This window comes from Tubulanus polymorphus, chromosome 4 (assembly GCF_964204645.1).
Source record: "Tubulanus polymorphus chromosome 4, tnTubPoly1.2, whole genome shotgun sequence".
NCBI classification, from domain to species: domain Eukaryota; kingdom Metazoa; phylum Nemertea; class Palaeonemertea; order Tubulaniformes; family Tubulanidae; genus Tubulanus; species Tubulanus polymorphus.
In genome coordinates, this window is record NC_134028.1 from 7984346 (window position 1) to 7998535 (window position 14190).

At 37.7% G+C, this 14190-nt stretch overlaps 1 protein-coding gene across 4 annotated transcripts; it reads left to right on the forward strand.

Annotated features, from left to right (window-relative positions):
- Positions 1–5771: 5771 nt before the first annotated feature.
- On the forward strand, positions 5772–14088 carry LOC141903060 (annexin-B12-like). 4 transcript variants are annotated; one of them, XM_074790939.1, is made up of 15 exons: positions 5772–5895; positions 6867–7018; positions 7776–7850; positions 8060–8101; positions 8200–8646; positions 8981–9062; positions 9319–9413; positions 10190–10303; positions 10388–10478; positions 10681–10760; positions 10850–10906; positions 11276–11465; positions 12205–12263; positions 12353–12475; positions 12569–14088. In XM_074790939.1, the coding sequence occupies exons 2-15, from the start codon at positions 6902–6904 to the stop codon at positions 12626–12628; spliced, it is 1632 nt and encodes a 543-aa protein (XP_074647040.1). In that variant the 5' UTR covers positions 5772–5895; positions 6867–6901; the 3' UTR covers positions 12629–14088. The 4 variants fall into 4 exon arrangements, with proteins under 4 accessions (XP_074647040.1, XP_074647038.1, XP_074647041.1 ...); XM_074790937.1 differs by having other exon boundaries at positions 5773–5837; XM_074790940.1 differs by having other exon boundaries at positions 5796–5970.
- Positions 14089–14190: the final 102 nt, after the last annotated feature.

A 14190-nucleotide genomic window follows, 5' to 3' on the forward strand; every position in this document is an offset into this window, starting at 1 on the left:
AATTTCAGGAGCAGTTTCATCATCAATTTTTTTTTTCGGGGGGGGGGGGGGGGGGGGGGCAAAACATTCTAGGCCTAGTTGTATGTACACACACGAAAAGCAAGAGGGGTTGGAGGCCCTTCTCCCAAATAATTTGAAAAAAATGACCATCCTCCGAGCATTAGGGTGATTCTTCAACAAACATCGTACCATGCGATAATGTTATCTTGGCAAAAAATAGAAGGGCAGCCCCCCCTAGATTTTTAACAATAGCACCTTCAGGATGCTAGGATTCTGAAAAGATGCTCTTGCAAAACTACTAATCATTTCATTTCACCGCAAAAATGAAATTCTTTCAATTTCTTGAACGATGATAATAGTTCATCTGTCAGATCAGAGAAATGATGTAGAGATCGGTAAATGTTTTGAAATTTCGAATATCCTTCTACGCATTGCGCATTATTTGATCAGATTAATCGACCTATTTCATGATATCTAACTAAGTACGCCGGCACTGAAATCCAGTTTGCAGCGATCTATTGAAATAGACTTTTAATGCATAATCGTAACCCGTGACTGGTTTTCTTCACGGAGTATATAAGAACGCTATTATACATATACCGGGTACAATTCTTAAAGACTGGGCCCTTCTAAGAAAATACCATAAAAAATTCCTATAACTCTATAAACCGGCTAATAAGTGTTTTTCTTTTAACAGAATTTATAGAACAGAATGTGCTCGATTTGAAAAGAGTGATTCAGAAAGACTCACAATATTCAATGAAATCTCCAGCCAACTTATTTTGAACAGTTTCTTACTGACATAGGCCTATTATCATGTCAGTAATGTCAGTAAGAAAATAAATTGTCCTCAATAATGACAGAAAGTTTTGTCCTAAACCCCATGATTATTGTGGTAAAGGTCACATTTTCGAACTATAGGGGGCAAAATGGAAGCACAAATTGTGCAAAAAAAAAGTTCAGTTCTTGAAAAAAAAACTTTGTTTCGCTAATCAAGATTACATGTTTGTTGAGAATCAGGTTCAAATTCAGGGGCGCTTTTTCTTTTAACACTGCTATTCCTTCCCACGTCAATAAATGTTCAATCGTCAATAAATTTCGCTGGTTAAATGCATCAACATGCATCTGGAGGTTCTATTTTTCAGACCCCCGCAAAAGAATTTGCCTCGCGTGCTCACAACTCATTCGACCCCATGCCCAATCCTGGATCTGCCCCTTGAAATTAGGACCAGTTTCGGGGTAGTCGTGATGTTGAAATGATGGATTTAAGGGAAACCTGGCTGTCGAGATTAATGAAATTAAGCTGAGAATTAGGGGCCAGATCTGAAATTTGATTATTTTTTAGCTGATCTTCAAGTCATCTAACAAATTAAAACCAGCCAATTATTGAAATCGGAATAACAGGCTTCACGTAGTCTCCACAACCAATCTGTCTTTCAAGGACTTTTTCAACTTCGATTCAAGGACTTAATCCTCGTGCTTAAGTCAGGAATCCTAAAATCGACATTTTCCTGGCATTCTTAAAATCAGTAGATTTTAAGAGCTATAATAGTGCATTTGTATCTTGGATCTGCAGACGATAACTTATGTCTGAGGCCATTCAAGGACAATGATAATAAGGACAACGATAATGATTTCAAAATTTTAAAGCGCATTCCAAGATACTCAAGGCCTTGTGAATTGACCTTCCCATTTCAAAAACTTGTAAGGACCTTCAAGGAGTGTTATGAACCATGCGATAGGAAATCTTCATTTAAGATAATAATTAAAGTGCTTGTTATAGCTCATTTTGATTTGTATCGAATGAGTCTTATATTAAGCCTATTTGGACATCATAACACTATAAAAGTCATTCATTCTGCTGATATAAAAAAGCAGTAATTATAGTCAAACGCAAAGCCTGATTGAATATTTCTTCAAAGCGAGAATAAGAACCATAAATAGAACTGTTCTATCGCTCGATGCGGTTCTCTATTATTGATGCCATTATATAATGACTATTCATCAATACTGTTGACTATTAGGTATATGAAATACCTGTATATGTTGCACGCGTATATAAACACATCGATCCTCTCAGTCAAAGAACATTAGAAACCACAAACCCGCAATAATGAAAGCTATCAATTTTATAGCCCGAAACCAACCAACTCCCAAAAATCTATGATTTGTCCACGATGAAGTTTAGACGATCATAGCTCGTCAGTAATGCGGTAATGGAAGATCTGGTTTTTGTGATAATTTCTCCCAGATGAGGTCCCAAACGTCTAGACGATGAAATTGGAAGAACGGCGACAGTGCTAATGTCTGAGGGGTGAATGCATGATGTAGATGCCTGCATGAAATTTGAAATCAACAATACAGGGGCGGATCCAAGGGGAGGGTGCAGGGGTGCGCAACCCCCTAAAGTGTAAAGTAACCCAGAAATTTTACGGCAAAATGAAATATATTAAACTGATACCTATAAGAGTTCAAAATTCATAGCTTGTTCTTCTCAAGCATTCTCAATTCATAGCTTGTTCTCTTGTTCTATATTTCCAAAAACGAGTTAATTTTTGCCTTTTTAATCATATGATGCGCCCTATTTAGGGAGTGACTCCTCCAAAAAAGGCCCTAGATCTACCCCTGAGAATGCAGTCTGAATGTAGGCCTAGGATTGTTCGTTTCAAATTCCGAGGTCTATCGGACCAGGGAAGTGTCTCATTACACATCCCTGATCGGACTCACTTCATCACAGCCCCTGTCATGGTTAGTGGCTTATCCACGGTTAGCGCTGACAGTTCCTGCGCCCGCCCCAGAACGTTAAGCGTAATGCGCTTAAGTCTCGTAAAACTGCATCAAAGAGTTCCTTAGAAAAATTCTCTTCATTATGATGCAATAGATAGAACCAAAAAAGACTAGTCTTTATGAATTTTTGATAGAACGCATTCCATTTTATTCACCAATGACTCTTTTTCATTCATAAGAAAAAAGTCTTTATCTCAGAATACATCATTTCTATTTTTGGAAAATGGGAATGTCTTCAGGAAAATTACCTAGGCCTATCATATCAATTTTGTTTTCAAATACTTATCAATGTTCAACGTCATGAGAAAATATGTAATCATCAATTCAAATGAGTAATATTTGATTGATAAAGAAAATAGCGTAGGCATATCAGCACAATTATTCTTATAAATCAAAAAATGCAATCAAAACAAACATTGGCCAAATTTCAAAGCCATAGCAACAAAAAGGGTGTTGTTGAAGGCTATTTGTTTTCAGAGGAAAATCTATACGGTACTGGTCACAGTTTTACTGTTATCCGGCTTTTAAGTCCACTTTCAAGTTCGAAATTAATTAAATGAAAGCTCCGTTACATTTTACTTGACAACATTCAAATGTCAGCCCATTTCAAACATTTTGTATCAACTCAATAGAAATCAGTTGCATAAAAGATTGCACCAACCCCATAGAAACAACTTAATCAAATCATGATTCCCCTGAATTTCTATTTAACAAGAAAAATCAAATTAGGCTAGTTAATTCTAAAAAGTTTACCCGAGTTGAATAATTGGAAATTACAGCCAAAGCTAAAATTACTAAAATTCACAACTGTGGATTTTCCTCTAGTTTGTATCATTCTTGATTAATTAAGTCCCTTTGTTCTAGATTTATTTCATAATTTCCATTCGCAATTCAGTACTCCCAAAGATGACTATTATACTATAATATAGTTGAAACGTCGAATAAACTACTAGTTCAAGGGAACATTTTCAGACTACATGTTTTCGTCATTATTGTGGGATCCTATATACGGTAGATTACAACAGTAGAAATGGTTCCTAAATGGATCCTAGAAAAATGGCCAGAGTTCATTGAGCGAACACAAATACAACTGAAAAATGCTATCGAATCAGTCAGAGTATAACAGACCTACGAATGGTGCTGGATAATGATTTTTTAAACAAGTGCACTTATGCATAATATATTTCGAAAAATTTCAAAACTTACATGTTGGCTGTGAAACTGGTGGCACAGCCTGTCGTATCACAGCTAGAAGCACGAATAAACCAATAGGCAATAATACATTCACACAGAGAATCACCTAAAAATTTGAGCGAAAAAAATGATACACAAAAAATCAACCATGCACATTTCACCGAATACCCAGTCAGTTCAATAATTCTTCTACATATAGCTTTGGTATGAAAAGTGCATTAAAGAGCAATTCTGTTTGATTTAGAGGCTGTCCTTATGACGTCCACACAAAATTGCCCAAAATTCTGACCCTACGGTCCACAAGAGTGTCCACAGTTTGTTATTCAATGTATTATCTTGAAAACATGTGAACTATTTCTCCTGTAATTCGAAGTTAAGTAATGCACTGAATGATTTGTTTTGGATTAGGCCTAGGAATTACGCTGAAGAAGGATATCTACATCCAAACAACCCCTTCCCCATTGTCCACAAAAGTCCAAAGTTCATAAACCCGCCCTACCCTAAATTGGAAACATTATTCATAATACCAGAACAATTTTTTTCAAAAATCTGACTTAGCTTACCGGTTGCCTAGCTTGCAAGGTAAAGTTCTTCCACAGATTTGATCCTAATTGACTAAATATTCCCATTGTTCGTTTGAAAACTGATTATATCAACAATCCAAGAACGGTATCATATTTTCTTTAAAATCCGTAGTTGAAAAGAATATTCTATGAAATAATTGATGTCCTGTTGTTTGTTGGTGCTGTAAATGAAAAAATGATTTTTACAAATGATATTCGACAATTGCCTGCTGGACCGAAAACATACTTTTATCAATATCTATCATTTCCGGTAGCAGTATAATTATGTCAAAATGGATTGAAAATTTGGTTTCGATATTCATTTCATGTGTGACAACTAACTAGCAGCGATGTGGAATGCCCATATGAAAATTTCCAGAACGATATTAAACTTTGTCCAAGACAGGCTAATACTACTTTTACAATTTGTAAAACTTTCTGATTTGTTACAAATTAGTTAATCAATCGAAGGCACCAAGAGTACAACTTCGGAGAATAGCGGCAACTTTCTTTTTAACTGTCAGTCAAAATGCCCTGACAAACATCGATCCTGCATTCATTCTTGTACTGTACTGTAGAGATGGTGAGAACCGAGCGATGATGAGTTAGTAGAGTACAGTAACCACAGACTTCCAGCATCCAGAAGTCAGCAAAATGTTGCTTTTCATTTTCAGCAAATAATGTCACTCTATGAAACTTATTCACAACGTACTCACCGATATCCTTTACGTTTTTGTAGAATCTATATCGCACGCGCGTCAGTGTTACGACGTTCTGTTTGACAGTCGCAGTACTATTTACTGCCCTTTATAAACTTGAACTACCGGGTAGCGCAATGCGACTCCGTACAGTGGCGCCATCTGACAGTCGTTTTACTAACTAGCAACTAGGCTATCACCGCATCTCATCGTTCAATCATTATAAACAGATAAAAACTAATCAATTTCACCATTTGTTATATCAGTACCTTTTATCAGGTTTATTCGTTGTTTTATAGCTGCTATTGTACCAAAGTAGTAGTAACCGTTGACGTTGTCTTGTCGCAACATATTCTTTGCCCTTGTTAGAGAACCACGGGCAATTAGCTTAACGAAAATTGGTCAAAAATAAATTGATACGAAATTAGTAACTCGTTGCTGAATGAACGAGTGTGTAACCTACAAGTACCATTTTCCTGATTCTAATAAATTTTTGATATGAATTTGAATCTTGGTGTGGCGAGTGCGGACTGTTTCACACGGCGTCGAGTCGTCGCGCGCTTGCGGGATTAACTTTGACGGATAGACTGAAATAGTTAGTGTTTCTAAGCTCATCCTTGGGCTTAATGATATTTAAATTGAAAACGTATAACGTAAGAGTCATTAAGCAGATAGAGCCTGAAGTATACTACAAAAACCTGGACTGAAAACTCCCTCGAAAGCCTAACGTAAAGCTAAAAGTTACCAATTCAAATCCAATTCAATTTTTTATTTGACGCTAAATTAATTTTCACATAAAGTAAAGGTTTTGTTCAACAAACTGACTCCGGTTACGGGGGAGTCTGCACTATCTACGTATGCGCATGCGTGAAAGAATAGGGTTAGGTGAGGTTATGAATTAACTTGTCAACAAGCTTCTACCAGTCGTGTGCTGCACAGCGGTCATCCTTATTACCGAGATAACGTATTTTACCGAGATGACATGAAATATAACATATTTATTTATTCCTTATCGATTTTAACACTTGAAATCATATTATATCAGTAATAAATGCCTGTTGGAGTCATATTTTACATATTTTGTCGGATATTTTTGTAAAAAAATAACTTTTAACTTTATCGAGATGAGATCGTCGATCAATCAAATTCAATGAAATTTAATTGCTAACCGAGTTTACGTATTTGAAGTCAAAATTTTTTTAAATAAAAAAATATGTAAAATAGGACTCTAGAAGGTATTTATTACTGATATAACATGATTTCAAGTGTTAAAATCGATAAGGAATAAATAAATATGTTATATTTAATTTCATCTCGGTTGATCTCAGTAAAATACATCATCTCGGTAATAAGGATGACCCCTGCACAGGGGCTTGTCACAATTTATGGAGGATGGATGACACCAGTTATCCCTGTGGTGTGCTGTGGCTCAGTGGTTGAAGCACCCAAGCACTAATTAGCCACTATACTATTTTTTCGTTTGGTTTCGAATCCCAATATTGCAAGTCAGAATTCTACTGTATTGCGCATGCCCCAACAAACCATAGGCCTACTCCATAACCGGAGCCACATCGTTTGTTCGGTGTTTGGTTCGTTGACAAAAAATATGTTTGATTAATTTCAGTTTTTCTGATCGACGAGTAACTGATACTAGAAAAGATGAGTTACCCTTATGGAGGAGGCGGAGGTTATCCACCTCAAGGAGGTTATGGAGGAGGTTATGGACAGCCTCCTCCCCCGGGTCCCGGATATCCAACACAACCCGGTTATCCTGCTGTAAGCGTCTTATCTAATGAATAAACGGCCTCGTGATCTATTTTACCGCGACATCATGGGCCGGTTCCATAGTCAGGGCTTAGACTTAAAACCGGTCTAAGGCCGTCTTAGTTGCATATAGCCAATCTAACAACTTAAGAACACATTCTTAAGATTGGTCTGTGGTCTTGACTAAGGAACCAGCCCCTGACCTGAGCTTTGCTTCATATTCCATGTCCACATATGCTCTAATGATAGAATTCGGAGGGCCTTCTCATATTGGTTATTTATAATTCTGATTTCCATTGTTAGTTTGGAGTCAATATTAAATTCAAATTTTTAGGGCTAAATTCTCATTCTTGGGGTCAGTCATGGCTTATAAGACCACAGTTCTATTATCAATAGGCCTATTACCAATGACTTGACGACCACATTTGGACTTGAGTCATGACTGAGCAGCTTGGCTCAGAGCCACATACGTGTATTCCTATTTATGTCCATAAATTCTCTAATGATAGAATGCGAAGGGCTGTTGATAGCCAATTCTGATTTTGAATTTTGTTTCTATAAGCGCACAAATCAAATCGATCATTTCAAGTCAAATTTAACAGAACTTCGACCACATTTGGGCTTAAATCATGATGGAGAAAATAATAGGCCCAGAGCTACATATTCCTTTTTCTATGTATACATATGTTGTGCTCTGCGGCTACTTCATAATCGGCTTTGTTCTCATACTCTATCGTATCCTGAACACTATATCTATCTATATGTATAGGGCCCAGGTATGCCTCAGCCAGGGTTTACTGATCCGTACGGGGCTGCGCCACCGCCTGGAGGAATCGGCTTTTCAGTAAGTAGGAAAGTCATTTTATCAATAAATCTATTTTCGTCAACTTCTTGAAAACTCTGACTCATCTCACAATTTTGAGTCAAATTAGTAGAATTTAAGCTAAGATTTCAACTCTAAAAAGTTCAATGATACGTGGTATCTTTCTATAGATTCTTACTGTACTATACATGTATGTAGGCTTTTTGTCAATATTTGGGATTAACTTTCAGGGAATGCCGACGCCAGAAAGTGCTGGAATAAATCAAGTTCATGTAAGTCCGCTATAAAAACTCGGTCCGGCCACAGAATCTACTTGAACACTACGACTTGAACAGAATCTACTCATCTTTAAAATGAATTTTTGTTTCAGGGTGGTGGGTACGGTATGCCTTCTGCTGCTGGCTACGGTCAACCAGCGTACGGACAGCCTCCCCCGCCGGCGCCAGGTTATGGCCAGCCACCAGTACCTGGTTATCCCCAACCCGGTTACGGTCAACCAGCGCCAGGAGGTTACGGTCAGCCACCGGCGCAAGGCTATGGCCAGCCACCGAGCGCTGGGTACGCGCCGGGCCCGGCTGCAGGCGGTTATGCACCCGCGCCAAGTGCCGGTGCATATCCAGGTTCGGGTGGGTATGCACCGGTGCCGAGTGGTGGCGCCGGCGCGTACGCTCCAGGAGGTGGGTACGCACCGCAACCAGGTGGGTATAATACAACCCCTGCCGCGGCTTCATATCAACCACCAAAAACGACATTGCACGTGGGAGCAGCTTCTGGTATCGTTCCTAAAATGAAAGGCATGAGCATTTCAGGACAAAGGGTACGTGTACGATGAATATAACTATAGCCGTGATCACACACAGATGATTTGGCCTGGGCCGAATTGGCACGGATCAGGCCCGAGTCAAATTTAGCCTATAACTAGAGAGCGCTTTCATTCGCAAAACACTCCGTCGTTACTGAATAATGCTCAAACAAAGCAAAGCGAGTCATTTGTATTTCGTCGGGCCAAATACAGGCCCATTTGGCACCCGTGTGAATAGTTGTTTCAGGCAAAATTTGGCCCGGGCCACAGATGCTCGTGTGATCGTGGTTTATGTGGATATATTTTTGCTTTTTTAGCGCTAGTTTCAGTTTCGTTGAAATGTTTTCAGTATCAAGGGACCCTTACGGATTACAAGGGTTTTAACCCGGAACAAGACGCTGGAGTTCTTAGAAAAGCTATGAAAGGAATCGGTAAATATAGAGACTAAATTTTCAGATTTGTTCATTCGGGTTGGAATTTTACCGTTGAGAGTCAAAAAGTGAAACAAAACTTCAGGTTCGGTGCAAGTGTTGAATACTGAAAATTAAGTCATACCTCAGATCGAAAATGAATGATCTAGAAAAGTATGAATAGGACTTTTTTTAAATTTTACCAGTTGCCTGAATCGTCATTTTTCTGTTCTTTATCCGCTTCTATTCGTTAACATTGTGACATTATTTTTCGTAGGAACTGATGAGAAAGCTATCATCGACGTTCTCGGCCACCGAACTAACGCCCAAAGATTGCGTATTCTCGTAACGTTCAAAACCATGTACGGCAAGGTAAGTAAGCCATATATATCGTAGAAGCGGATATTAGAATTTATTGGTTAAAATAAAACTTAAATTCCAACCCTTTTGGTTATTTTATACTGGATATAAATGAACCTCAGAGGGAACTCATAATGATCACAAACTCGAATTGACAAACCTTGCGTTTCGTCCCAAATGAGAAAATTTTACTAATTTCATACTGAAAAGAGAAAGAACTCGGATCAGTTATTACGGATATTTTCACTAGTCCCCTGATTTACATTGTAATGAGATTCTACTATATCTGCCGCTTTCGCAACAGGGGCGACCCAGCCTACTGCTGCTGCCGCTTGAGCGGTACTCGCGTTTGTAGAAGTGCCCTTCTATTTTGCAAGTTCTGGTAGAAGTAATTTGGAATGGTCAATTTGAATAATCGAAAATTGGTAAACTTCTTATCATTTGACGAATAGTCTTTCTTTAACAGGTTTAAATTTCATATTTTCTGGATGCAGAGAAGGATTTGATTCCCCAAATCAACTCATCTCAGATCGCATCTCAGAGCCCTGAAAATTCAAAATTTTCGAGGATATAGGTGCCCTTCCATAGCTGAGCAGTACTCAAAAACCTAGGCTAGATCCACCCCTGAACGAGTATTCAATTCATTAGTTCTTGGTTATGAGCGATAGAATTTCTGGTCCATTGTAGCAAGGATACGTTGTGTTTAATTTTAAAATTTCAAGACTTATTCATACTTAATCGAACGGTTCGATTGACCAAGATTTGATGATTTTGTTCATTTCACGCAGGATTTGATTAAAGAGTTAAAAAGTGAACTTCGCGGTGATTTCGAGGACGCGATTATTGCACTGTTGAAACCGTTCGATACGTACGACGCTACTGAATTACGTAAAGCGATGAAGGTAGAAAATTGCGAAAAGTTCAGCATTTCTTGAGCATATTCGAACTCATGCTTGAGCTGTGGTCAATGATTTCGAAATTTTCAGGGAGCCGGAACTGACGAGGAAGCTTTGATAGAAATTATGTGTACGAGAACAAACCAAGAAATAGAGAATATTAAGAAAGCCTATAAAGTCGGTATGTCTAAGGTGGTTGACAAAAAATAAAGTGGCTATCACTTCTAGCAGCGTGTGAGCGCATTTTATTGATGATTAGAATGGTCTTTCATCCCTAGTAGGCTGGGCTAGTCAATGACTGGAACGTCATAATCGCGTGAATAGACATCAAAAGAAAACGTTTTATAATTATGTTTGTAATTATGGCCTATGTTTGATTTTAGAGTTGAGGAGAGATTTAGAGAAGGATCTCGTCAGCGAAACCTCCGGTCATTTCAAGCGTTTAATGGTATCGATGGCAGCTGTAAGTGATGAAGATATTGATATTACGTTTGAAATTTCGTTTCGAGGTTTTCTAATCGCAGAATGATGGATTCAATCTTCTAATTACAGGGCGGGAGACTTGAGGATCAACCGGTAGATGTGAATAAAGCTAGAGCTGATGCGAAGGTAAGCCATAGAGTAAATTTTACAGAGCTTATTTCCACAGATGAGGGTTTTTGAGTTGATGTCTGGATTTAAGATTAGTTCCTATTCAAAGGATACACTTCAAAGCCTTTATTCTATGATTCGTATTACAGTGGATCCTCTTTAATACGTATCTTGTGGGCGTCAGTGAAATCATCGTGTTATTAAATTCTGGATTGATATAATCTTCTCAGCTGGATATCTAAATCATTGTAACAAAGGGGTTTCATATTAAACAGAATCGTATTAACTGGGTCTGATCGTATTACTATGCACGCCTTGACGCTCGTTGTGGGCCCAGTAGGTTATTTTCAGGAGCCCACGGTAGATTTGTTTCGGTTTGCATTACAGGCTTTATACGATGCCGGAGAGAAGAAGTGGGGCACGGACGAGTCGAAGTTCAATTCGATCCTCGCGAGTCAAAGCGAACAGCAATTGAAACTCGTATTCGATGAATATCAGAAACTAACCGGACGGTCGCTAGAGCAGGCGATCCGCAGCGAAATGTCTGGTGATTTACTGAACGGCATGTTAGCTCTAGGTAAATATTATCGCCGCAGATATAGAGAATTTCATACTAATATAAGGAAAGCTGAAGTCTGATTAGTCAACTAGTGGTCGGAAATAATAATCGAACGCACTTTCGTTCGGTCGTAATGCATTTCACTGTGTCGGCCATCTTGGAACTAGGTCCGAACTATATCGTCCGTGCTCAATTATTTCTTGACCATAGTTTCGACTAACTGACATTCGGTTTCACTTAGTTCGCAAATCGTCGACTAACTCCACTAACCGATGTACACCATAAGTAGTATCTGGGAAGTACTGGGAATTATAGCCATGACAGCAAACATGTTAAGCTTAAAATTTTGCGTTATAGGGAATACCTTGTGTAACATGGCACTAAAAGAGAATTGCTCGATTTAAAGTGAACCGAAATATTAAAAATATTTTAAAAAGTTTAAAAATATTTAAAAAAGTTAAATTGCATTCGAATAGTGTTAATAGGCAGGACTTGAGATTGACTTGATTGTTGAAATTAGAAGTTCATTTCATGTTTAAACCTGCGAGTTTATTTTTAGCCAAGAACTGTGAAACTTTAGTCCAGGCGTGCTAAACTTCGCGAAGAAAAAGGCCGTTATCAATTCTACTCATTTTGCTGTGCTTGCATTGGAACAGATTTTGTCAAATCTGTCTCTTAACTCATCTGTCCAGAAGAGTGATTTGTAATGTCCTACTCTTAGTAATGGATGGTTCACCGCATATTTCTTGTTTTTCAGCTAAAGTCGCTCAAAATCGTCCAGCCTTCTTCGCTGAACGTCTGTATAGATCTATGAAGGTATGATGCAAATACATAATATAATACTAACTGGACTGTATTTTCGAATGAGCTGTCAATATGCCTTTTGTTATCGTCGAATAATTCAGGGATTAGGAACGAACGACACGACGCTGATCCGAATTATCGTCACTCGGTGTGAAAAAGACATGGTCCAAATTAAACAAGAATTTCAGAAAATGTACGGAAAATCGCTGGAATCATTCATTAAGGTTTGTGCTATGATTCGATTTCTCCTCATATGGATCGGTATCTTTTTCCGTCCTCAAGATATTTTTTCTCAAGCGAATGTTCCATTTTTTCAGGATGATTGTTCCGGTGATTATAAGCGAATATTGCTTTCTCTTGTCGGAGTCAATTATTAAACTCGGTAATGAACGTCTGAACGCTCGATAGCTTCCATATTAAACCCTTCTGTATGTTAATGATATATAATGGTATATGCATATTGCTTTACGAATATTTTGTAATTTATCAAGGTTATTGATATTAATCCATGTTTGATTCTATGCCTTAGTTAGATTCTGTTAATAGATTTTATACACGAGTTGACTGGGGAAAGAAAGATTCAGTTGAAGAATAAATCCAAACGCTCTACTATCTCATCTTTATTTGGTCATTCCTATCCATATCGAGTATGTAAGTAAGTGTTAAATTGAATCTCAGCCATGTTAATGTGTCTGTGATGTTCCTTCAACTGCTGAAGGATCACAGGGCCGATCCAAGGAAACTTATACAAGTGCCCTTTTTCATTTTGCCTACAGAGATAATTATTAATGCATTTCAGAATGAGTCGGGCTATTATTGCCCTTTTTAAACATCGAAGTGCCCTGTTGGGATATGACAAGTTCTTCAAAATTAGCCCCTCTGTGCCAGAGTACACCTAATATTGCCTTTTTGGCATTGGACTTTTCAGTTGCCCTTTTGGTATTTCAAGTCCTTCAAAATTAACCAGTTGATCGTGTCTGTGATGTTCTCCATATACTGGTAGTGGCATTTCTACTAAGACTTGGTGCCTGGTATAGAATGTTCTGCTTTCATTTAACATTATACCCGTCCTTATTTCTTCTCCAGACAAGTAATTCGCAGGATTTCTCTATAGTGCAGTCAGTCGCGATAGGTTGAAAACTATGTTTTATATCTTGTTAATGTTCAATCGTGTACTAATTTTTAGGTGTGTATATAAACGTGTCCATAAAAATCTTGTATCTCGCTCCAGTTGTTTGTCATGTGTAGTCGAGTCGCGTTCTACTGTAAAATCATGCGTTTGAACTACAGAAATGTAAAATACTTTTAAAAAAATGGTGCTTGATTCGAGTAATAAGGTTTTTTAGGGGGCTAATTAATAAGGCCCTTTGAATTCATGAGCGATTCATGATCAATGCAACTTGCATTCTAATTTTCTTCGACAAACTTTGGTTTACTACTTGTTTCACTTTGGTTTTCTGCCAGAGAAAAGTTCGATAGCTGATCCTATATTACGTGAATTCATATTGTTCTATGGAAGGGTTTTTTTTTCGATAAAAATTTCATTCGACGATTTTCCTTTTGATCATGTTTGTTATATATAATAAACTCATCGTCTTTCCAGTAGGTATACGGTTTAACGTGCATGAGTGTAGAATTTTTACATGTTTTATTTAACAATTAGATTTTGAAAATACTCTAGTTCCAACTTGTTAATGGTCTTAATAATACATAACGCTGTAATGTCAAAGAGTGATGTGCCATCTACATTAATTTTTGTAACTGTCCATTATCAATGTTACTATCAATATTATTGTATGTTGTTTATTCATGAATATTAATAAATTCATCTATATTTAACGAGTATTAAATATCTAGTTATTTACTTCACCAAGTGGACTTACAACTAGTGGTTCTACAGTCGAAACTCTACTTAAGTCACGTTTTATTAGACAGAAAT

What these genes read in the sequence shown, in the direction of transcription:
- LOC141903060 (XM_074790939.1), top strand. Translation starts at nt 6,902, where the DNA reads ATGAGTTACCCTTATGGAGGAGGCGGAGGTTATCCACCTCAAGGAGGT. An exon ending in TAATGGTATCGATGGCAGCT is followed by an intron (nt 10,761 to 10,849) that starts GTAAGTGATGAA and finishes TTCTAATTACAG; the next exon opens with GGCGGGAGACTTGAGGATCA. An exon ending in GAACGGCATGTTAGCTCTAG is followed by an intron (nt 11,466 to 12,204) that starts GTAAATATTATC and finishes CTTGTTTTTCAG; the next exon opens with CTAAAGTCGCTCAAAATCGT.